The sequence below is a fragment of the Hemitrygon akajei genome, chromosome 12, assembly GCF_048418815.1.
Source record: "Hemitrygon akajei chromosome 12, sHemAka1.3, whole genome shotgun sequence".
Taxonomy (NCBI): domain Eukaryota; kingdom Metazoa; phylum Chordata; class Chondrichthyes; order Myliobatiformes; family Dasyatidae; genus Hemitrygon; species Hemitrygon akajei.
Window position 1 is genome coordinate 21800417 of NC_133135.1, and position 25762 is coordinate 21826178.

Here is a 25762-nt window from a genome sequence, read left to right on the forward strand (position 1 = left end):
GCGTGCTGGTGTGCTGACTCAAACAATGAACTTCACTGATGTACATGTGACAAATAAAGCTAATAAATTATGGTTTACAGAGAGGGGGTTCGCCTGCAGTGAATGACCATTGTAGATAATCACTAGTATTCTCTGCTACAGAGAATTGTGGACACTGTCTCTTCAAACGTATTTATGGAGATAGATACATTTTTTTAAATATTGAGGGACTGAGGGTGATAAATATTTGGCACAGAAAAGAAGTTGAGACCTGGAGTAGATCATAGAGAATGGAAGGGCATGCCTGAGGAGCTCATCACCCCTCCTGCTCTCATCTTCTTGTGCATACAACATCTTTAGCAACACAATTGGCAAAATCCACCGTACTTTGGTTTTGTTGACTATCTGAGGCCTCTGCAAGATGGCATGTCAACTGCTGAAGGCCATAACTTGTATTATTTGGGGCTGAAAGGGAAAATGGATCAGCCATGATGAAATGGCGGAACTGAACTGATGGGCCAAGTAACGTAATTCTGCTCCTATATTTTATGGTTATTTGGTCTTATTTGTTTAGAGATACAACACAGTAATAGCCTCTTCAGCCCAATGATCCCACGCTGCTCAATTACACCCATGTGACCAATTAACCTACTAACCCATACGTCTTTGGAATGTGGCAGGAAACCCATACAGTCACGGAAAGAGTGTACAGATTCCTCGAACCCGGGTAGCTGGCACTGTAATAGTGTCACACTAACTGCTATGCTACCGAGCCGCCCCTTCCTTTGGCTGCTCTTGGCCTGAACTCCCAAGTCTTGTCCCTGGCTCGAGGGCATGACAGGGAGCCGACTGAATGAATAACTCCAGGCATAGGAGGCCTGCTGAAGTGACAGTTCGCAGGTGTATGAAGGTAGACAACAATACTCCTCCAAGATGGCTGGGCAACAGGGCAGGCGGGCTCTGTCGTGGGCAAAGTACTGGAGAGTTTAACATCGGTAGCTGAGCGAAGGGCGCTGAGTAGGCTACGGTCAATTATGGAAAACTCTGAACATCCTCTACATAGCACCATCCAGAGACAGAGAAGCAGTTTCAGCGACAGGTTACTATCGATGCAATGCTCCTCAGACAGGATGAAGAGGTCAATACTCCCCAATGCCATTAGGCTTTACAATTCAACCGCCAGGACTTAAGAACTTTTTAAAAGCTATTATTAATGCTTTTTGAGATAGTGATTTAGATGTATATCATATTTTTTACTGAGTTAAGTATTGTATGTAATTAGTTTTGCTACAACAAGTGTATGGGACATTGGAAAAAAAGTTGAATTTCCCCATGGGGATGAATAAAGTATCTATCTATCTATCTATCTATGAGGTCCAGGGCATTGCAGACAAGAAGGAGTAAAACTCCAATAAGCAGGAGTTATATATGTATATATATATATAACCCTATGTTATATCCCAGCAACATTTACACATTGCACAGTAGTATTACAAACTGCTTTCTTTGTTGGTGTACTCACTCCCTAACTATTCCTCTTCACTCACTGACCAGATAACCTTGGTTTACACTTAACCGCATATCCGGCCCAGTTTTACCTTGTCTGATATATCCCTCCTCTCCCACTCTCCTTCCCAGTTTTGATAAAGGGCCTTTGGCCTGAAATGCTGACTCTTGTTTCTCCTCCCACTGATGCATCCTGACCTGTTGTGTATTTCAAACACTTTTTGTCTTAACTTTAGCTATCCAGCATCTGCAGGGTTTTGCTATACTTTCAGTTCCACTTCCTACTTCCCCACTGATGTGCTTGCCCATGGTCTCCTTGCTGCCACATTGAAGCCAGGTTTTGACGCAGGAGCATCTCCTCATATTCTGTCCTGGTAGTCTCCAAACTGACAGCATCAACCTTGCTTTCTGTAACCACTCCCTTCATCTCTTCCCTCAGTCTTTACTTTCCCATATCCCTCTGGCTCCCTTCCTCCTTCTCCTCTCCTATGTTGTGTATTTAATACTTCAGTAATATATGAGTAATATTGTAAATATATTGTTTAATTAAGCATTGTTTAAGTAATTCATTATGGGTTATATGTAAAGCTTTGTGAATGGCATACGTCATCATGCTACCACATTATACATGCGTGTCTCACTAAAAATAAAACTAAGGCACAATTTCCAGCTCTGTGTTTTTGCTTCCAATTAGTTTTATGATCTGGAGTAACAAAACATAATATCCTATACCGCCATGACCTGCCCATCACCCACACCTTCATCCTTCTGGTTCCCCCATTCCCGCCCTTCTATTAAAAAAAGATTATTTGTATCTGACATATGTACATTGAAACATACAATGAAATGCATCATTTGCATCAGATCAGTGAGGATTGTGCGGGGACAGCTCACAACATAGCATGCCCAGAATAGAGCATGCCTACTTTATTCCACTGTCCTCTCCAATGAGATTCCTTCTTCTGCAGCCCTTTGCCTCTTCCACCTATCACCCTCCAGATTCTCACATGATTCCATTTCCACCACACCCCCACCTTCCCCCTCTCAGCTGGACTCATCTATTGCCCATCAAAGGCACAGCCTTCTATTCTGGCTTCGGCCCTTTTTTTGTTTCCAGTCCTGATGAAGGGTCTCAGCCCAAAATGTTGACAGTTTATTTGTCTCCACAGATGCTGCCTGACCTGTTGAGTTCCTCCAGCGTTGTGTGTGTGTGTGTATGTGTGTGTGTGTGTGTGTGAGTGAGTGAGTGAGTGAGAGAGAGAGAGAGAGAGAGAGAGACAGAGACAGAGACAGAGACACACACACACACACACACAATCTGGTAGCTTCACAGCTGCTATTACCAAGTCGAAATTTAATTTCAAATTTACTTAATTACTTTGTACTGCTGCAGTAAAGTTAACAAGTTTCACGGCATATGCCAGTGACATTAAACCTGATTCTGATTCTGACTACCTGAATTTAAATTCACTGGCTATAATTCTATTTACCAGTCCACGTTACTGTTGCTGTTGACATTTTTTGAGCTAATATATTGGTAACATAATCTGTTTTCTCCGCGTACCAGACGTACCAGTCACTATTACTAAACAAACTATAATTATTTTCTTTATCAGTATTTCAAAGGGAACTTCAAACATGAATCAGACAAACATCAGAGTGCAGAAATGTCTGAATTTAGGCTAATTACATCCCTCATTCAGTGCACTACAGTGGATGCTGTAACATAAACTGTGATAACTAAATTGGGAAGGGCTACACACCCAGATCACCAGTTGATTCCATGCATGGCAGGTGTGCCAGCAAGTTTTACATGGGTCCCACCCAGACACTCTGTTACTCTGCTGAAACACACCACTTCCAGTTGCCTCATTGCTTTCAGATGAGAGGCAACTCCTTTCTCATTGAGGAAAATAACCCCCTGAGTAAAGTATCTGGTAAAATAGCTACAGATCATTACTTAAATATATTGGGAGCAGAGCTAATGAATGAGTCAATATATTGAGTCCATCTCTGAGCGATCCGCTCAATAACACATAGCCACAGGTTGATAATTGGATATCAATGTAACTTAATTAGTCAGGATGTCAAAGGTTGTGGGGAGAAGGCAGAAGAATGGGATTGAGAGGGAAAATAAATCAGCCATGATGGAATGACAGAGCAGACTAGATGGGCTGAATGGCCTGTCACATGGGTCTTATGGACATGATAGAGAGAGGCTGACTATCGGAAATAACGCACCACATTACACACATTTAATGTGTGAAGATATTGGTGAGTGCTTGCGTACAAGTGCATTTCACCATTAAGCAAGTCGTCAGATGTGACCTTTGACCATGAGCCGGGAAATTGCATTTAAATGTGAAATGGCAGATGGCTTAAGTGAAATAGTATCACTGGTGTGTCCATCCATCCAAACTGCTCATTAGAGATTGGGGGAAACTACAAGATCCCAATTTACTTCACTAGAAGTACTATCTGCTACTAATGGAGGGAGAATTCCTCTGGGATATGGACTCCATTAATGCTACTCTTGTGTCTTATCATAAAATCAGTTTCTCAAACTCAAGGAATCCAACAGGGCAACAGCAAGACTTTATCTAGCTGGAATATTAAAATCTGCAACTGATAATGAACGTTGACCTGCCAGTGCTCTCTTCCTGATGCGTCACTTCTCAGATCCAATCAAATTTCAGAAAGAAGGCTGACTGAATTTCAAAGTTCAAAGTTGAAATTAAATTTATTATCTAAGTGCACATTTGTCACCATATACTCCCCTGAGATTAATTTTCTTGTAGGCATTCACAGTAGAACAGAGAAATACAACACTGTCTCTGTCTCGTTCAACTGTATCTATGTATGGCTTGAATGAAAATTAAACTTGATTTGATTTGATGTTGAGTCAATGAGAAACTACACACAAAGACTAACACCAAAGTGCAAAAGATGACAAACTGTGCAAATACAATAATAATAATAATAATAAATAACTAAATAATACTGAGAACATGAGTTGTAGAGTCCTTGAAAGTGAGTCCATAGGTTGTGGAATCAGTTCAGTGTTGAGTTGAATGAAGTTATCCACACTGTTGTCCAATGAAATTGCCAGCACACCTCAGGGAGTTTGAGGAAAAATCTGTTCCAAGCATCAGTATGGCTCCAGACGAGACAAAGCTGTCTGACCACGAGGGAAGGGGGTTAAATAACTTTAAGGAATTACGTGCTAGTAAGCAATTCACCAGTAATAGAGGAAAATAAGAACAGTTCTGGTTGAAAGAAAACTTCTGATTTAAGAAATGTCTCAGGAATGTTCTTTGTGGCTCGGGGCAGTGGCAAGGTGCCAGATCTTTTCCATGTCACTGCAATACTAAAAACAATCTATAAAGAGAAGGGAAGGTTCAAACCTTCCAGCACAAGGTCATGGCTAATTCCAAGATCCTTCAAAGTGCAGTATTCCACTGCAGAACCGGTGTACTGTCAAGATGTTGTATGCACATTGATTGTTGTGCTTCAGACTATAATACACTTCCAAAATTATGTTGCTACTAGTAGCAGCTTCCTTCAGGGAATTGGAATTGGAATTGGTTTATTACTCAGAACAATGAGGGGTGACCTGATTGAAACCTATCGAATGGTGAAAGGCTTTGATAGAGTGGATGTGGAGAGGATGGATGAGTCTGTGGTAGGAAAGTCTAAGAGCAGAGGGCACAGTCTCAGAATAGAGGGATGTCCATTTAGATTGGAGATGAGGAGGAATTCCTTCAGTCAGAGGGTGATGAATCTGTGGAATTTGTTTCTACAGGCAGCTGTGGAGGTCAAGCTTTGGGTATATTTAAGGCAGAGGTTGATAGATTCTTGATTGGTCAGATCATGAAGGAATAGGGGGAGAAGGCAGGAGATTGGGACTGAGAGGGAAGTGGATCAGCCATGATGAGATGGCTGAGCAGACTCGATGGGCTAAATTGCCAAATTCTCCTCCTATATCTTATAATTGTCACATGTACTGAGATACTTTTCAATATATATTATTTCTGTTTTTGCACCATTTTAGTCTATTCAATATACGTATACTGTAATCGATTTACTTATTTAGTTATTTTTCTGCTATATTATGTATTGCATTGAACTGCTGCTGCTAAGTTAACAAATTTCATGACACATTCCAGTGATTATAAACCTAATTCTGATTCTGATAAAGTGAAATCTTTTTTCTTACACCCTGCTCATACGGATCGGATTAAAACACAGTGCACTGAGGTAGAACAAGGTCAAACAGTCCGAGGCGGCACAGTAGTGTAGTGGTTAACATAATGCTTTTACAGTGCCAGTGACCGGGGTTCAAATCCCACCGTTGTCCTTGGGATTTTGCATGCTCGCCCTGTGACGGTGTGGTTTTCCTCCCACAGTCTGGAGGTGAGTGGGTTAGTAGGTTAATTGGTCACATGGGTGTAATCGGGTGGTGTGGGCCTGTTACCGTGCTGTGTCTCTAAATAAAATAAACGGCAACAACAATGTGGAGTAACAGATACCGAGGAAGTGCAGTGCAGGTAGACAATAAGGTGCCCGATCATAACGAGGTAGAAACGTATCTCTTCCCCTCTTTCAAGTCAGAGTGAAACGGCTGGTAAAAAATTGGGGGAAATGAGTCAATTTAATGGGAGAATTTCTGTTGGAGCAAACCATGAAATCACAGGACAGCATATCAAGCAATGAGATGAAATGACAATTTCAAATAAATTTTCAATTGCAGGCAGGAGTTCAAGTCACAGTTGAGGTCCTCTCAATGAAGTCAACTTAACGTTGAATCTGCAATTGATCATTATCACTCAGTCCTGCAGGTTAATACCAAGATGTTTGATAAAGGGTTAATTAAGGAACACTCCCCAGAAAGGGCATATTCTCGACTTAAGGGATATAGCAAAATATTAACTTCAGCAACAAATCTTTTAGACCTGAATGTGGATTGTAGAGTAAATTTTAAATGCAGCTCTGGACAATAAGTTCCTAGAGCTGTGAACAGCAATTAATTGAAAAACCAGACAACGGGGATTAATATTCATTTTGGATGTCCGGAGTGTGGGTGCAAAGGAGGTGTGAAATTTAGATGCAATTCAACAGAAGCATTGTAGATACATTGTAAGTACAGAATTGTCCTTTTATCTTTAGCATATGTCATGGAAAATTGGGTCAAACAGGCCTTTGCCTTCAGAGAGTGGGGTCTCATTTTATCGAATACAAGACTACTTCATATATACTAGTTATGACTCTCTGACGACTTTGTTCACATTACAACATCCCCTTACAGAGAAAAATAGACAATAGGTGCAGGAGTAGGCCATACGGCCCTTCGAGCCAGCACCGCCATTCAATGTGATCATGGCTGATCATCCACAATCAGTACCCCGTTCCTGCCCTCTCCCCATATCCCTTGACTCCGCTACCTTTAAGAGCTCTATCTAACTCTTCCTTGAAAGCATCCAGAGAATTCGCCTCCATGCCTTCCGAGGCAGAGCATTCCATAGATCCACAACTCTCCTGGGTGAAAAAGTTCTTCCTAAGCTCCATTCTAAATGGCCTACCCCTTATTCTTAAACTGTGGCCTCTGGTTCTGGACTCAAAATAATGTCAGTGAAACACAGAATTCTCCTGTTGGCTTGAGAACGGGCTTACCTTTTGAAACCACTTCATCCATTACAGACACCTACTAAGACCATCAGACATAAGGCCATTCAGCCCATCATATTGCTTTGCCATTTCATCATGACTGATTTATTTTCTCTCTCAATTAGCCAGAAGCCATCAATCAAAGGTCTTCATTAGGTCAATGAGGTTGTGGGGGAAGTCAGTTGTGTATTGATCTCCACTCAGTTATGCTCACAATTAAAGACTCACGCTATGTCACAGATGAAGCATATTGTCCATTTTTGGTGATTTTTTTTTAGCCCTCTTCCCACCCTGGCCCCACAGTTCTTCCTCCCTGCTGTCTAAAGCAGCTGCTCCTTATTCTGAAACCACAACCTCTGGTTCAGGACTCTCTCACGTGAGAAGTGAGGTAATTTCTCAGCAGTTACTCTGTCTAGCCCCTAACAATCCATCTTCTTATTGCCGTTTCTGTCCCCATCCTTTCCAGTCCTGAGGAAGGATCTCAGCCCAGCATATCGACTGTTTATTCCCCTCCATAGATGGTGCCTGACCTGCAGAGCTCCTCCAGCATTTTGTATGTTTCAATAAGATTACCTCTCATTCTTCCAAGCCCCAAAGGCTCCAATCTGAATTTCCCCACAGAACAATCCCGTTACAACAGGATGCAATTCTAGTCAACCTTCTGATCACCCCCATTGAAGTGATGTCTTCCTTTAAAATGATGAGTCAAAACTGTTAGCAATCCCCTTGGTATGGTCTAGTTATTGATTTGTATTTATTATTCTCTGCACAGTTTGTCTTTTGCACATTAGTTGTTTGTCATTTTTCCTTTGTGTATAGTTTTTCCATTGATTCTGTTGCATTTCTTTATTTTCCTGTAAATGCCTGTAGGAAAATGAATCTCAAGGCAGTATATGGTGACAGACGTACATTGAAAATAAATTTTCTTTGAACTTTAAACTTGAACTTGGCTTGTGTGCAGTAAGGCTTCCATACTTGCACATTCCAACCTCCTGAACATTCAGAACTTCCCATTATCTGTTGCTAGATTTCCTAGAAATTATGATCCCATAAATGGACCATGGCTCACCTTGGCTTCATTTTGAGCAGCAATATTGTCCCACTCTATATTCTACTGGCTTACATTCGTGGCCACTTTATTAGGTGCACTTGTACACTTGCTTGTCTCTGATCAGCCAATCATTGAGGTTATGCAACTCAATACATAAAAGCATGCAGACACGGTCAAGAAGTTCAGACCAAACATCAGAATGGAGAAGAAATCTGAACTAAGTGACTTTGACTGTGGAATGATTGGTGGTGCCAGACAGGGTGGTTTGAGTATCTCAGAAACTGCTGATCCCCAGGGATTTTCACACACACTAGTTTCTAGGGATTACAGAGAATGGGTGCGAAAAACAAAAAAAAATCCAGTAAGTAGCAGTTCTGTGGGTGAAAACGCCTTGTTATTGAGAGAGGTCGGAGGAGAATGGCCAGACTGGTTCAAGCTGACAGGAAGGTGACAGTAACTCAAATAGCCACACGTTACAACAGTGGTGTGCAGAAGAGCATCTTTGAACGCACCGCATGTTGAACTTTGGAGTGAGTAGGCTACAGAGGCAGAAGACCATGAGCATCCACTCAGTGGCCACTTTATTAGGTACAGGAGGGAGTATCTAATAGAGTGGCCACTCAGTGTACATATTTCACCATTGACAACAGTGTCAGCTTATAAAACAGCAGTGATGTTTTGCAGAGTTGTGTATGGGTGTAGTTCATCGCTTGGTAACACACATCCTTGTTGCCCACGACCCATAACACAGGGACAGTACAACTGTCACTATACAGCAAGTGGGGGGGGGGGGGGGGCACGGCCCAGCACTCCAACACAATGTCACAAACGCTTTTCAATCCTCAAGTGACTCAGACATGTCATCCACTGAGTCAGACAGAATATTTATCTCAACAGCTAGTTACAAACATCCCACATCTCTCAAGTGACTCATTTATTTGTGTAGAATGGAATCCACCACCTTATTAAACTGATATTAAGGCAAGAAACTGAGGGGCAGAGAGAGAGTGTAGGGGGAGCTTGTGGAGAGGGGGTATAGAAGGAGCTCAAGGGTGAGAGGCACAAGTCTTTGGAACTCACTTTCTCAAAGAATAGTGGACGCAAAATCCTTGGACACTTTTGGTAAGCCAGAGGTGGATGGAACACTGATTAACTTATAGTTACATCGGTCTTAATCCTTCTCAGTGCTGGGGATGGTCTGTGGGGCTGGGTGCTCATTCCTTAGTTTGTTTGTCTCTTTATTTATTTGTTTATATTTAGAGACACAGCACGAAACAGGCCCTTCCAGCCCAACCAGCTGCACCAGCCAGTAACCCACCCATTTAACCCCAGCTTAATTGCAGGACAGTTTACAACAACGTTTTTGGACTGTGGGAGGAAACCCGAACACCCCGAAGAAACTCATGCACACACAGGAAAAACTACAAACTTTCTTATCCAGGGTGAGGAGGGAGGGTGGGGAGAGTGGGGGGTGAGAGGTTAGAGGGGGGAGGGGTGAGAGGTTAGAGGGGGGAGGGGTGAGAGGTTAGAGGGCAGAGGAGGGGTGAGAGGTTAGAGGGGGAGGGGTGAGAGGAGGGAGGGGTGAGAGGGTGTGAGAGGAGGGAGAGTGGGGGTGAGGAGGGAGGGGCGAGGACGGAGAGGAAGGGAGAGGGGCGAGGAGGGAGAGGAGGGGTGAGAGGTGAGGGGGAGGGGTGAGAGGGCGTGAGAGGAAGGAGAGGAGGAAGGGGAGGGGTGAGAGGAGGGAGAGGAGGGAGAGAGGAACTTTAAGCTGTTACTTCTCGTTAGTCAGTGTTGTGTGGAAGTCTCAGTAACTGGGATTTGGAAGCTTTCCAGCTCCCTGTCCTCATGTCTGCCCTGACCGAGAGTGTGAACCACGTCCTGGGACCCTGCCTGATCTAAGAGGCTTTCTGCCAGCCTGCTGCTGGAGAGGCCTGGGGGGGAACGTGGCTTTGGATGGTGTATCACTTTACTTTGTGTTGCCAGCTGTGAATCAGTAGCACTCTTGTTCTCGAGTCCAGTTGCAAATTTAAGCCCGCACCAGATACAAAAAGTTTGAGAGTCCAGCTGACGTCCGAGCTCAGCCCTGAGGTGAGGCTGTGCTGCCAGATGTCAGGCCAAGGGCATTCTCTCTCTCTCTCTCTCTCTCTCTCTCTCTCGGGTGGATGGAAGTAATTACCTGGAACCACCTTACAGAGCAGGGACTTAAACTTGGAATGTGTTCAATAAACATCTGTGTATAAATTGGCCGTAAACTGGCACCTCATTACTGCAGTTCAGAACTCTTGTCATGGGCTGTAACCCGATTTAAAACATGCCCAGGCCATTAATGGCTCTTTGGAGATACAGAAATGGGCAACACTGTGGCATAGTAGACAACACAATGCTTTAAAACGCCAGTGGCAGGTGTTCAATTCCTGCTGCTGTCTTTAAGGAGTTGGTATGTTCTCCCCGTGACTGCTTGGGTTTCCTCTAGATGTTTCCATTTTCTCCCACCTTCCGAAGACTTACGGGTTAGAGTTGGTGAGTTGTGTGCATGCAATGTTGGCACCTGAAGGATGGTGGCTTTTACAGGCACATCCTTGGACGGTGTTGGTCATTGACACAAACAACTGTACGTTTCAACGTACATGTTAGTCTGACCTCAGAGGTTGGGAAGATGTTTGAGTCGATTGTTAAGGATGTGGTTTCGGGGCTGCTTGGAAGCACACGATAAAATGGGCCATAGTCAGCATGGTTTCCTCAATGGGAAAATGTTACCTGACAAATCTGTGGGAGATCTTTGAAGAAATAACAAGCAATAGACAAAAGAGAATCGGTTGATGTTGTGTACTTGGATTTTCAGAAGGCATTTGACAAGATAAGGCTGCTTAACAAGCTCTCAGCCTATGGTATTACAGGGAAGATTCTGGCATGAATAATGCAGTGACAGGAGGCAAAGAGTGGGAATAAAGGGAGACTTTTCTGGTTGACTGCCGGTGACTAGTGGTGTCCCACAGGGGTCTGTGTTGGGGCCGATTCTTTTTACATTATACGTCAATGATTTGGATGATGAAATTGATGGCTTTGTTCCAAAGTTTGTGGATGGGATGAGAGTAAGTGGAGGGCAGGTAGTTTTGGGGAAGTACAGAGGCTACAGAAGGACCCAGACAGATTAGGAGAATGGGCAAATAAGTGGCAGATGGAAAACAGTGTCGGGAAGTGTACGGTCATGCACTTTGGTAGAAGAAATGAAAGGGTTGACTATTGTCTAAATGGAGAGAAATTACAAAAACCTGAGGCGCAAAGGGATTTGGGAGTCCCTGTACAGGATTCCCTAAAGGTTAATTTGTGGGCTGAGTCTGTGGTGAGGAAGGCAAATGCAATGTTAGCATTCATTCCAAGAGGACTAAATGTAATGTTAAGACTTTATAAAGCACTGGTGAGGCCTCACTTGGAGTATGTGAGTAGTTTTGGGCCCCTTATCTTTGAAAGGATGTGCCGAAACTGGAGGCGGTTCAAAGGAAGTCCAGGAAAATGATCTCAGGTTTAAAGCACTTGTCATATGAAGAGCGTTTGATGGCTCTGGCCCTGTATTCACTGGAATTCAGAAGAATGAGGGTGACCTCACTGAAACCTATCGAATGGTGAAAGGCCTTGATAAAGTGGATGTGGAGAGGATGTTTCCTACGGTGAGAGAGTCTAAAACCAGAGTGCAAAGCCTCAGAATAGAGGGGTGTCCTTTTAGAACAGAGATGAGGAGGAATTTCTTTAGCCAGAGAGTGTTGAATTGGTGGAATTCATTGCCACGGGCAGCTGTGGAGGCCAAGTCTTTGTGTATCTTTAAGGCAGAGGTTGACAAATTCTTGTTTGGTCAGGGCATGAAGGGATACAGGGAGAAGGCAGGATAGTGGGTCTGAGAGGAAAAGGGGATCAGCCATGATGAAATGGCGGAGTAAACTCGACGGGTCAAAAGGCCTAATTCTGTTCCTATATCTTATGGTCTTATGTGAGAAATTCAGCTAATCTTCCTCCCTGAGAGAAAATACATGTTCGACAAGCAATCACAGCGCCCTCCTGGGGAATATGTTCTCAAAGCTGACAGTAATAACACAGCCCACTGCTAGATCATTAACTGCAGTGGCAAAACAGTAATTATGACTAATTAGCTTTCAATGCTACACATTAATGAATTTACAGGCACAGCAACATGTTCCAGCCAATGATTCCTCTAGTTGTTTTTACAGCTGCATGGACCAACCGTTGCTCTGAACAGGAATTTTTTTTTACAGGACTTCAAATGTTTATTTTTGTAATATGCATACTATGAATATTCAGAAGGAAAATTGAAAATTCACATACTGTACTTTTGATTTTATTCATTAGTTGAATGAAATACAGTACAAAGAAAATCTTTCATGTTTCATAAACTTTTAAACCTATCATTGGTATTCAACTGGTCGGTGGTTTATTAACAATGAGCTACCGACTTCCATTCTGTGTTTATTGTTACAATTTGTAACAGTGTTGTAACTTGAAACACCGATAATGTAAATAAGTTGAAGCTCTAAAATGTTTCAAAGTAAAGGTTGCGGTACGTACATTTATTATTTAGAAAATTTATGTATTCTATTCATTAACCCTAATTACAGGATATTTTAAAATTATATTAATATAGATTTCAAAATTATATTAACATTATATATAAGCTGCAGCTGTGCAGAAACAAGGCAACGTGTATGGGAGCATTTCAGTTACTGCACGGCCGCGCACCAGCGCAGTTCGGAGGGGCCATTGGTTCCAGCTGAGGAGAGGGAGTTGCAGGAGAGAAGGCTTCAGTGAGTAAGCTGAGCAGAGAAGGGGGAGAGAGTGGTGCGGAGAGTGGGAAAACGGTAGTGGGAGGCAGCGTGTTTGAACAACCTGGCTGTGAAGGTTGCCCTTGTGTGCTGGGGTGCAAACTGCACATTACATTACAGAGCACCCACCTGATAGAGGTCTCTGATCTGCTCACCTATAGGTCAGGCCCCTTGCCGGCCTCAGATGGAGACCTTTGTTCTGTCCATATAATCAGACTGATTCTTGTAATTTGACAGGCTCAGTGTGCCAACCTGGGTCAACAGTTTGATCCACGTACACAGGACTCGACTGTAACTAGGATTTGGATTTTAGATAATAGTCCTTCACCTGAGTATTACAAAGGAATTTTATGCTGTAAAAGGAGCTGGTGCCTGTACCAAGTTTAATTCATTCCTCCAAAGTCCATGACCTAACATTCATCACCAAAGTACAGAACACTTATTCCTGGATTAATCTTAACCATAGGCAGTATCCCTCTGTCCAGAGGTGATAAAGTTATTCTTAAGATAAAACAGGGACTGTCCAGACCGAATGGTGCTCATTTTACAAGGAGACGCTGTGTGCAATTTTTCTTGCAAGTCTGTTTTGTTTAAACGTGACCGACCCATCTTGGAAACCAGCCTCCCCTCTGTGGACTCTGTCTACACTCCTTGCTGTCTCATTAAAGCAGCCATCGTAATCAAAAATCCCCACCCATCCCCGACATTCTTTCTTCTCCCCTCTTCCATCGGGCAGAAGATATGGAAGCCTGAAAGTACCAGCAGGCTCAAAAACAACTTCTATCCCACTGTTATATATCTATTAAATAATTCCCCAGCACAATAAATTGGACTCGACCTCACAATCTACCTTGTTATGATCTTGCACCTTATTGTTTACAGCATTGTACTTCCTTTGTAGCTGTTAATTTTATTCTACATTGTCATAGTTTTACCTCGTTCTACTTTAATGCACTGTATAATGATCTAATCCGTATCAACTATGTAAGACAAGCTTTCCTCGGTACCTCAGAACATAAGTTAAAGTTAAAGTCCGTGCTTATGCCGGTTTCCGTGGCGTGAAGTGACTGAGAGTATGAGACTCCCTCCCGGATAGGATGCCAGTCTATCGCGAGGTTAACCCCTAGCGTTTTGCTGGTGCCCATTTTCAGCTGGGTGGACTGGATCAATGTGTGGTTAAGTGCCTCGCTCAAGGACACAACACGCTGACTCGGCTGTGGCTCAAACTCACGACCTTCAGATCGCTAGTCCCACGCCTTAGCCACTTGGCCACGTGCCACACACCTCAGTACATATGACAATTTAATTCCAAAGTTAATTAACAGGAACTTACAACATGGAGTGCAGTATCTGGTTGTTCCCACTAGAGTGCACTGTTTGCAATGTTTCCTTCCATTTAATTTTCCAAATGGAATGACCTGTGCAGCAGGTAATGTAGAACACAGATCAGTACAGGCCCTTTGGCCCATCGTGTTGTGCTGACCTTCTAACCTACTCCTGATCAATCTAACCATTCCCTCCCACATAACCCTCCATTTTTAATACATCCATGTACCTATCTAAGAGTCTCTTAGATCTCCCTTATGTGTCTGCCTCCACTAGCAACCCCGGTAGCATGTTTCATGTACTTACCACTCTCGGTATAAAAAAACCATCTCTGATATTCCTCTTCTTTACTCTAGTCACCTTGAAATAATGCTTTCTCGTATTAGCCATTTCCGCCCTGGAAAAAAGTATCTGGCTATCCACTTGACCTATGCCTCTTCTCAGCTGGTCACATCTTTGCTTACAAACTAGGCCCTCACATCCCTTCTGAGGGCAGCAGAGGCACAGTGCAGGCACTAAGTGAGTCAGGTTGAGCTTATTGTCATGAGCAGAGGTACAGTGAGGTACAGGTAGTTACCTGCGGATGATATTGGGGGCAGGAAGGACAAAAACACGTTCACGAAGGGGAGGAGGGGTTGCTAGGGAGGGGGAAGACCCGCTCCAGAGACAAGGACTGTAGGAAGTGACAGCATCGGTTTAGAAGGTGTTGAAGGAGATGTCTGGAATACCTGTCTTCATTAGCTGGAACACTGAATACACAACTGGGGACGTTATGGCACACCTTTACATTTCATCAGCTGAAGCACCGACTACACGACCAAGGACGTTATAACACAACTTTCCATTTCCTTACACCTGAGCTGGAGCATTCTGGTCAGTGTTGGCTGTCAACAACAGCAAGAACTCAGTCTGCTCCACTACTCCATCATGGCTGATTTACTTTCCTTCTCAACCTCCTTCACCAGAAGCCATCACACCACACCCTATCTAAGGTCTTCATAAAGTCAATGAGATTGCGAGGGAAGTCAGTTGGGTGTTGAAGCTCATTTGCAATGATAATGAAGAAATTAGATACCAGTACGATAGGAATAGTGTTTCATTTCAATGCATGGTCTTCCACTATGAATTCTTCAGCTCATGCTTGCAGTTTGTACTTTGGTTTAGAAATGTCCTTCATAAGTATAGTCATTGCCAGATGATTTTCTAGCTTTAAAAGGATAAGACCATAAGATGTAGGATCAGAATTAGGCCATTTGGCCCATCAAGTCTGCTCTGCGATCTCATCATGGCTGACCGACTTCGCCCTCAGCGCCAATCTTCTGCATTTTCCCCGTAACGCTTCATACTGCAACTAATCAAGAATCTATTAACCTCTGCCCTAAGTATACCCAATGACTTGGCCTCCACAGCCATCTGCAGCAATGAATTCCACAGATTCGTCACTCTGTGGCTAAGGGAATTCCTCTTCATCTCCTTTCTAAATGGGCGTCCCTCTGTTCTGAGGCTGTGTCCTCTGGTCATAGACTCCCCCGTCATAGGAAACATCCTCTCCACATCCACTCTATTGAGGCCTTTCAACATTCAATAGGTTTCAATGAGACCCCCCCCCCCCTTCTGAATTCCAGTGAGTACAGGCACAGAGCCATCAAATGTTCCTCATATGATCAAGCCTTAATCCTGGAACCATTTTCATGAACCTCCTTTGAACCCTCTCCATTGTAAGCACAACCTCTCTCTTAGGTAAGGGCCCCAAGTCTTCTCACAATAATCTAAGTGAGGCCTCACCAGTGTCTTATAAAGTCACCATTACATTCTTGCTTTTACTGTATATTCTAGTCCTCTTGAAGTAAATGCCACTATGTTCAGGAACAGCTAATTTTCCAGCCGTCAGCTTCTTGAAGCAACCCGCACATCCCCTATTCACAAACAGACCACTAAAGACCAGCCATTGTACTAATGTGGACTTGTGTTTTCCTTTGTAATAATCCCTTCTTTTGGCTAGTCCCCTTTCACCTGCTCGTAAAACTTGCGTTCAATTTCTGTTCTGAGTTCAACGCGCCTGTGACACGGCTGCTGTCTTTCATTGGATCTGAACCGCACTGTTCTCATACATGTGACACTAAACCTGACTTGCGGGGACTGCCGAGAATATTGTGAGAGCCGGGACGAATGGCCTTCCTCTACGGTATTAGGAAATTTGAGAAACTCATAGATCTATAAGATAGGCACTCAATCAAAGGGTAGGTTTTAAGGCGTGTCTTCAGCAAGAAAGTTGCTTGTCTTTGTGAATAATTTTTCATTATTTCTATTGTATCTCTTTGTATCTACTGTGAACGCCTGCAAGAAAATGAATCTCAGGGTAGTATATGGCGACAATTACATACTTCGATAATAAATTTACTTTGAACTTTAAAGTAGAGTGAGTTCGAGCGGTTTAGGCAAGAAATTCCAGAGGTTGGATCCAGCCAGACACATAATGAGATGAGATGGCGGAGTGAATCAACTCAGGAAAGCACAGGCGGCCACTAGCATTGAAGGAATTATTTTAATTAAGCTGCTCAGCAATCACTTTAATGATGTTTTTTCCTGGTTTGTGCAGTAATCTGCAACAATTACTCAGCCACTTATGTTGTTTGACTCTGTAATCACCATAAACAAACACTTTGTAGTTCCCGCTGCTCTTTCCCTCAAGTCCCTCACATCAAAGGGGAGCCGGAGAAAGTTTGAACTGGCATTGGAAAGTGCTGCTGTTAGAAAGGGTCCAGTGTAGTCCGGCTGGGAACCAGCAGTTATGCATTCATCCCCTGACACCTTTTCAGTTCACATATCCAACAAGCAAGAAGATCTCAGCCTGTACCTCCAATTGATTGTGTGACCAGTAATGTTGAAAAGTTAGTGCAACCAATTATTTAGTTTACAGGGTTTTCTAAATCCCACAAGCCAGGACAAAACAAAGCAGCTCCTAGTTTGTAAGAAATCCTGTCCAGCTTGTTGATAGTTTAATCTTACCCAGAGCAGCTGATCTACCCATTTTCCCCAAAGAGGCCATTTCACATATACCACCTTTAAAAATCAAGCACCCAGGTGCTTGACACTCAGTGAAGGTACTTATAGTATAACCTGTACACTTACCGCTGCCCCAGGAAAACAGCTAACAGAAATCAAGAACCCTTTCCTTCTCTCGCCTCTCCTCTGAAAAATCTGGGAGTTCGAACCACCAAATTCAAGTGTGGTTTCTATCCCACGGTTATCAGGCTCCTGAATCGACCCATCATAGGCTAAAAGATCAATATTCAAAGTAAATTTGTCATCAAAGTTGACATCAAAGTAGATGTCCGCCAAATACCACCCCGAGGGCCATTTTCTTGCAGGCATTCACAGTAGAACAGAGAAATACACTTTAACCAATGAAAAACTAAAAAGTCTGACAAGCAACTGATGTGCAGAGGACAAACTGTGCAAATATAAAAAAAACCATAAATAAGTAAACAAGAAACACTGACAGCGAGTTGCAGAATGAGGATGAACTCTCCTTCCCCCCCGTCCACCTTGCACCTTGTCGTCTGCCTGCAGTGCGCCCTCTCTGTGACTGTAACACCACGTTCTGCACTCTCTTTCCTCCCTAACGTACCTACACGTGGAGTGATCTGTCGGGAAGGCTTGCAATTAAATGCTTTACCCTGCATTTCAGTACATTTGTAAATAATAACCCAGTACCAATGCTGCCTAGAACCTCGGAGTCTCAGCAAGTCAGCTGGGGATGTCAAAGGAACCCAACGTCTGCAAATCCACGAGTCTGCTGGAGGCCAACGACGATCTGTCCTAGCGTTAGGGGACTGTACGTGCGTGGGTGGGTGAGAGGGAGGAACAGGGCTAGGTTTGCTGTTGTTGCTTTGTCGCTTGGTATGTTTCAATTCTACTTCCCATTCCCATTCTGACACGTCAGTCTACTGCCGCGATGAGGCCACACTCAGGTTGGAGGAACACCACCTTGTATTCCATCTGTGTAGCCTCCAACCTGATGGCATGGAAATTGATTTCTTGAACTTCCTGTAATTCCACACCCCTCATCCTTCACCATTCCCCATTCCCCTCTCTCACCTTATCTCCCTACTTGCCCATTCACCTCCCTCTGATGCTCCTCCCCCTTCCCTTTCTCCCAAGGTCTTCCACCCTCTCCTCTTCTCCAGCCCTTTATATCTCTTTCACCAATCGACTTCCCAGCTCTTTACTTCACTGCTCCCGGTTTCACCTATCACTTACCACCTTGTACTTCTTCCTCCCCTCCCCCCATTTTGGTGTAACTCCTTCCCCCTTCCTTCCCAGTCCTGATGAAGGGTCTCGGCCCGAAACGTCGACAGTTTTTTCATTTCCAAGGTTGCTGCCTGGCCTGCTGAGTTCCTCCAGCACTTTGTGTGTGTTGCTCGGTATGTTGTGTTTAGTTGTGTTCCGTGTTCTGTGGGCATGCTACGTTGGCACCAGCTTGCGGTCTGACCCCAGCGCATCCCTGGGTGCGTTGGCTGTTAACACAAATGACACATCTCGCTGCATGTTTCGATGTACTCGTGATAAGCAAATGAATCTGAATCTGATCTCAGGTTTCAGTTCATTCCCACTCTGCGCTTTGGGTTTCCTGCATTAACAGAGGCTGGGTTGAATGGTAGATCAGTAACTGACGGAATGTCATTTGATCAGCTTTCAGCAGCTTCACAGAGCACAAGACCATGGGGCATAGGAGCAGAATTAGGCCATTTGGCCCCCATCAAGTCCGCTCCACTATCATGGCTGATTTAATTTCCCTCTCAACCCCATTCTCCTGCCTTCTCCCCATAATGTTTGACACCCTTACTAATCAAGAACCTATCAACCTCTGCTTTAAATATACCCAACAATGGCTCCATAGCTGAGTGTGGCAATGAATTCCATAGATTGATCTCATTCTGGCCAGAGAAATTCCTCCTCACCTCTGTTCTAAAGAGACATCTTCCTGTTCTGAGGTCCAAGACTCTCCTACTATTGGAAACATAACTAAAACCAACAAGGATGAAGGAGCAACTTTATTCACCATATACAGTTAAATGTCTTGGGAACTTGCTGTGGTGTGTTGGCTTGCAGAAGCTGTAGATCACCCTCTATCTACTCATGGGACAAGAGTTGATTGGGACCATTAAGCTGCTCTGTTGACTATTTATCACAGTTGCTAAGGTTAACAGGAACAGCTTTGTCATTGTGACACTTGAAAAGTATTTAACTTCCAAAGAGCTGAAATATCATTGCACTTTTTAAAGGGGAAAGCAAACACGTGATGGGGGCTGAGAGGGTGGAAAACTACTTCATCCTCAAAGCCCAGCAGTCAGTCAGTCACACTTCGAGTAAATCTGGTCATTGCAAACATGATATTTTGGAAGAGGTTACGTACCTTGACGTATTCTAGGGTAAAGTCTGAGATGTCCCTGTGGGTGAGAAAAAGAGCTGGTTAGACCATACCACGAACCTTAGGTCATTCAGCCCATTGAGTATGTCCTGCCACTCAATCACAGCTGATTTATTATTCCCTTTCAACACCATTCTCCTGCTTCTCCCTGTAACCTTAGATACCTTTACTAATCGAGAACTTATCAACTTCTGCTTTATTTATACTGGATGACTTGACCTCCACAGCCAATGAATTCCAAAGGTTCACCACCCTCTGGCTAAAGAAATTCTCCTCATCTCTGTTTCAAAAGGACTTCATTCTATTCCGAGGCTGCGCCCTCTGGTCCTAGACCTCCCCACTATATGAAGCATCCTAACCATGTCCACTCTATCTAGGACTTTTGGTATTCATTCTTCATTCTTCTGATCTCCAGCAAGTACCAGCCCAGATCCATCAAACAATCCTCACATGTTAATTAACACTTCCATTCCTGGGATCATTGACATGAACGTCTCCGTGGCCAGCCCATCTTTTCATAGATAAGGTGCCCAAAACTGTTCACAATACTCCAAGTGCAGTCTGACCAATGCCTCATAAAGCCTCAGCATCACATCCTTCCTTTTATACGTTAATCCTCTTGAAATGAACGCTAACATCACATTTGCTTTTCTTACCACCAACTCAACCTGTAAGTTAACCCTTGGGGAATCTTGCACCTCTGATTTCTGAATTTTCTCCCCAGTTAGAAAATTGTCTATGCCTTTATTCCTTCTACCAAAGTTCCTGACCATAAACTTCCCGACACTGTATTCCACCTGCCATTTCTTTCCCCATTCCCCTAATCTGTCTAAGTTCTTGTGCAGTAATTCATTGTCGGAATGATATACAGGAAAATTCAGCTGTTTAAAGTGTGAAGAATGATTTCACCTCACACACATCTGCAAAGTCAAGTTTGGCTTGGCACATCTTTAAACAAAATTACAGTAGTATTTCCTCAAATCCGTCGATGAGAACTTCATAATTTAAATATATAATGGCTTTGCAGAACACAAGCGACTGGATACGTTAATGGAGAACAGCCTCAGAATATTTAGGACTGTATACTTAAATATGTATATATACAATGGAATGTATGTATAACATGTACATAAATGGACAAGAGTCTAAAGTTAAAGACACGTATTTATGGGTGAGGTTTATTATAAATGTTTAATGTTTCTCTCCAAAAATGCATCTGGTGCAGGAATGAAATTAAGTTTAAGTTTGGCCACAGAGAATTGGGCAGATTTCACACACGGGTTTATTCTTGTTTTAAAAGTTCCTTTGGAGAGACATCCATTGAAACCTGGAGCCGTGTGTCAGTGATGGAGCAGCATAATGGCTGGCCGAACACTGTTGTAACATCACCGTCCACTACAGTCTGGAAAGAGTTTGTACGGTTTCCCCATGATCCTGTATATTTCTTTCGGGCACTCTAGTTTTCTCCTGCTTTTCAAAGATGTGCAGTTAGGGCTAGTGAGTGGACCAGAGGGTGCATCCTCAGGATAGAAGGACGTCCCTATAGAACAGAGATGAAGAGGAATTTCTCTAGCCAGAGGATGGTGAATCTGTGGATTTCATTGCCACAGAGGGAGGCCAAATCATTGGGGAAATTAAAGCAGATGCTGATAGGTTTTTGAGTAGTAAGGGCATCAAGGTTTATGGGGAGAAGGCAGGAGAATAAGATTGAGAGGGATAATAAATCAGCCATGGTTTAACGGTAGAGCAAACTGGATGGGCTAAATGGCATAATTCTGCTCCTATACCTACATTATGATCTATGGCTTTATGTTAGCACTGAAAGCGTGGCTACAATTGCAGGCGGCCCAGCAAATCGTCACTGACTTGATTTGACAGTGCATTTCCCTGTATGTTTCAATGTTCATGTAACAGATAAAGCTAATCCTTAATCTCAGTATGCGGCTGGTGTCCAACTCCCCGCTTCAACCTCGTCTAAACAACCTCACCACACTCTTCAGACATTGCCTCCACTGTCCGCAATGCTTTTGTCGCTGGCTTAAAAAGGGCTTTCACATGAAGAGGTGCATTAACTGTGCTGGGTCACTGCAGGGTTCTGCAGTTGCTGTTCTAGCATTAACCACCAGGTGTCAGTGAGGAGCAAAGTCCACTCTCCATCCAACGCTCAGTTTCTCCGGAACAAGGAAATGAACAAAGCTTTTCAGTCCCTTGCAGATGTGTTGCACTTCAATTAAATCTTCATTAATTTGTGCTTCAATTTGCTTTGCCTACACTCATGAAACATTCATTTATTTCATTTCTGAATTTGAACCAAGCTGTCTTCCACAATGTTTTGAATGAGGAGAGGGAGAGGGAGAGGGAGAGGGAGAGGGAGAGGGAGAGAGAGAGAGAGAGAGAGAGAGAGGGAGTTCCATATTAGCACCCTTCTCTGCATGGAGTGCTGCTTTACATCTTTATTAAAGAGCCAAGAATCACTGGGGGCTACGGTACAGGAAGAAACTACCTGGTCCAGAGCACCGAAGCCAACAGTATAGCACGTCCTCATTATCTGCTGACTTACACAGATACACCTACTCCCAAGATCAGGGTTGGGGTTTTTGGGACATCTGGGGTCAGAAACACCGGTAGGTTTAAGATAAAGATTAGGTTTATTTGTCACAGGTACATTGAAACATACAGTGAAATGCATCGTTTGTGTCAACGCCCACCACAGATCAAAGGTAGCCCACAAGAGTCGCCATGCTTTGGGCGCTAAGATAGCACGCCCACAACTTACAAATCCTACCCGCATGTCTTTGGAACGTAGCAGAAAACTGGAGCACCTGGAGGAAATCCACACAGTCATGGGGAGAACATATGAATTCCTCACAGACAGTGGCAGGAATAGAGCCCCAATCTTCCTATCGCTGCAACGTTAACTGCTATGCTACCGAGGATCAGAGTCAGGATCTGGGAAACCAGGGATGAGTAATTTGGGTGAGCTTGCATACAGGCTGAAACTTAAAATTAAGAGCGAAAATATACATAAAAGTTGTGATATCCGTGGAGGGTTGGAACCACTGAGTCTTTACAACACTCAGAGCAGGAGTTCCCAACCTGGGGTTCATGGACCCTTTGCTTAATGGTATTTGTCCATGGCATTACAAATGTTTGAGAACCCCTGACTTAAGAGTAACACAAAATGATGGAGCTTAGCACATCAGGCAGCTTCTAAGGAGAAGGATAAAGAGTCGGCTTTTCGGGCTGAGACCCTTTTACAGAATTCACTGTGTTTCTTCCAGTTTTTCATCACCTGCAGCTTTTTTGCTTTTCACTCATTAAGGACCACATTTGTTTAAACAGGGGAAAAGTGTAAGCAGCAACACCGAGTCCTAGAGTCATGCAGCACAGAGACAGGACCTTCAGCCCATTGTGTCTATGCCAGCTTACTAGCCCTTTATCTGTAGCCTTCATAAAGAGGCCCTTCAGCCCATCTCAACCATGCCAACAAAGATGCTTTTCAAAGCTAGTCCCAGTTGCCTGCATTTGGCCATGTCTTTCTAAACTTTCCTAACAAGGAACTGGTTCAAATGCCTTTAAAAGACCATTTCTCATTGTCAAAAAGTGCATTTGTTTTGCTTCATCTTCATTACATGTACTCATGTGAACTCTTCCAGGAACAGATAGATACAGTTCAGTGCTCATTGGCTCCCCAACAATGACCTTGCTTGTGAGAGATACTCCACAAGTCACACATCTAAAGCCTGTAAGACTCATTAATCAAAAACTGTACTGCCCATCTCTAATGCACACAGGGTATTGAGCATCCAATCCCCACCCTGGCCGAGCAACACTGACCTTCCATTCCACCGAAAAAATATTAAATTTTTCATCGTGTTAAACATTTTCACATCTCCTTTCCCTACAAGAGACTCCAGCCCTCCAAGAACCACCTTTTCACTAAATGTTGCATTCTGTGCCCCACTTGAATTTCCTACCAATGAGTAACATTGGGATTCTCTACTTCAGGGGTTCCCAGCCTGGGATCCATGGACCCCTCGGTTAGTGATAAGGCTTCATGGCATAAAAAAGATTGGTCATCCCTGCTCTACTTGCTCAACAGTCAAGGCAGCAAAACAGTGCTGTGGTTTAATAATGTGTGGTGGAGCATATAGTGACTGGCTGCAAAACAGCCTGGTATGGAAACACCATTGCCTTTGAATGAAAAGTCCTACAAAAAGCAGTGGATACACCCCAGTCCTTCAGGGGTGAAGCCCTCCCACCCTGAGCGCATCTACACAGACTGTTGTCGCAGGAAAGCAGCGTCCGTCATCAGTGAACCCCCACCTCCGGCCAGACTATGCTCTGTTTTCGCTGATGTCATCAAAAAGGTGGTACAGGAGCCTTAGGACTCACACCACCAGGTTCAGGAACAGTTATTATCTCCTCAGCCACCGGGCTCTTGAGTCAGTGGGGATAACCACTCAACTTCACTTGCCCCATCACTGACTTTTCACGTTATGTTCTCAATATTTATTTTTATTATTATTATTGTTTTTTTTTGTATTTGCACAGTTTGTTGTGTTTTGCTTCTCCCTCTGCTCCATTTGCTTTACACTGATGACTGTGAGGCTAAGCACAGCTCCAAAGCCATACTCAGGTTTGCTGATGACACCACTGTTGTGGACCGTATCAAAAGTGATGCAAATCAACACAGAGGAGGGAGATTAAAAATCTGGCTGAATGGTCCCATAACAACAACATCAGCTGGACTAAGGAGCTGCTTATTGACTTCAGGAGGAGGAAACCAGAGGTCCACGAGCCAGTCCTCGTCAGAGGATCAGAGGTGGAGAGGGTCAGCAACTTTAAATTCCTCAGTGTTATTATTTCAGAACACCTGGTTTAGCCCCAGCACACAAACGCAATTATGAAGAAAGCATGGCAGTGCCTCTGCCTCCTTGGATATTTGCAAAGATTTGGCATGACATCAAAAAATTTGATGAACTTCTTGTAGCGGAGAGCATATTGACTGGCTGCATCATAGCCTGGTTTGGAAACGCCAATGCCTTTGAGTGGAAAATTCTACAGTCCATTACAGGTAAAGCCCTCCCCAACAATGAGCACATCTACACAAAATATTGTTGCAGAAAAGCAGCATCCATCATCAGGGACCCCCACCACTGAGGACCTGCTCTCTTCTCACTGCTGCCATCAGGAAGAAAGTACAGGAGCCTCAAGACCCACACCAAGTTCAGGAAAGACTTCCTGACTGGGAGACCTCAGTCAGTCCGGATCAGGAGCAGCATCTCCAACACCATCACACTGAGCACGGGGGCCCCCCAGGGCTGTGTGCTCAGTCCACTGCTGTTCACTCTGCTGACCCACAACTGTGCTGCAACACACAGCTCGAACCACATCATCAAGTTCACCGATGACACGACTGTGGTGGGTCTCATCAGCAAGAACGATGAGTCAGCTTACAGAGAGGAGGTGCAGCAGCTAACAGACTGGTGCAGAGCCAACAACCTGTCTCTTAATGTGAACAAAACAAAAGAGATGGTTGTTGACTTCAGGAGGGCACGGAGCGACCACTCCCCGCTGAACATCGACGGCTCCTCGGTAGAGATCGTTAAGAGCACCAAATTTCTTGGTGTTCACCTGACGGAGAATCTCACCTGGTCCATCAACACCAGCTCCATAGCAAAGAAAGCCCAGCAGCGTCTCTACTTTTTGCAAAGGCTGAGGAAAGTCCATCTCCCACCCCCCCATCCTCATCACATTCTACAGGGGTTGTATTGAGAGCATCCTGAGCAGCTGCATCACTGTCTGGTTCGGAAATTGCACCATCTCGGATCACAAGACCCTGCAGCAGATAGTGAGGTCAGCTGAGAAGATCATCGGGGTCTCTCTTCCTGCCATCACGGACATTTACACTTCACGCTGCATCCGCAAAGCAAACAGCATTATGAAGGACCCCATGCACCCCTCATA

At 43.9% G+C, this 25762-nt stretch overlaps 1 protein-coding gene across 4 annotated transcripts in view; it reads right to left on the minus strand.

Annotated features, from left to right (window-relative positions):
- The window catches only part of bcar3 (BCAR3 adaptor protein, NSP family member), a 201241-nt gene that overhangs the window by 51276 nt on the left and 124203 nt on the right, over positions 1–25762 (minus strand). For all 4 annotated transcript variants that reach the window (XM_073062707.1, XM_073062704.1, XM_073062705.1 and 1 more), the window contains one exon: positions 19778–19811. In XM_073062707.1, coding sequence (XP_072918808.1) covers positions 19778–19811 — 34 coding nt within the window. The remainder of the gene's footprint in view (positions 1–19777; positions 19812–25762) is intronic.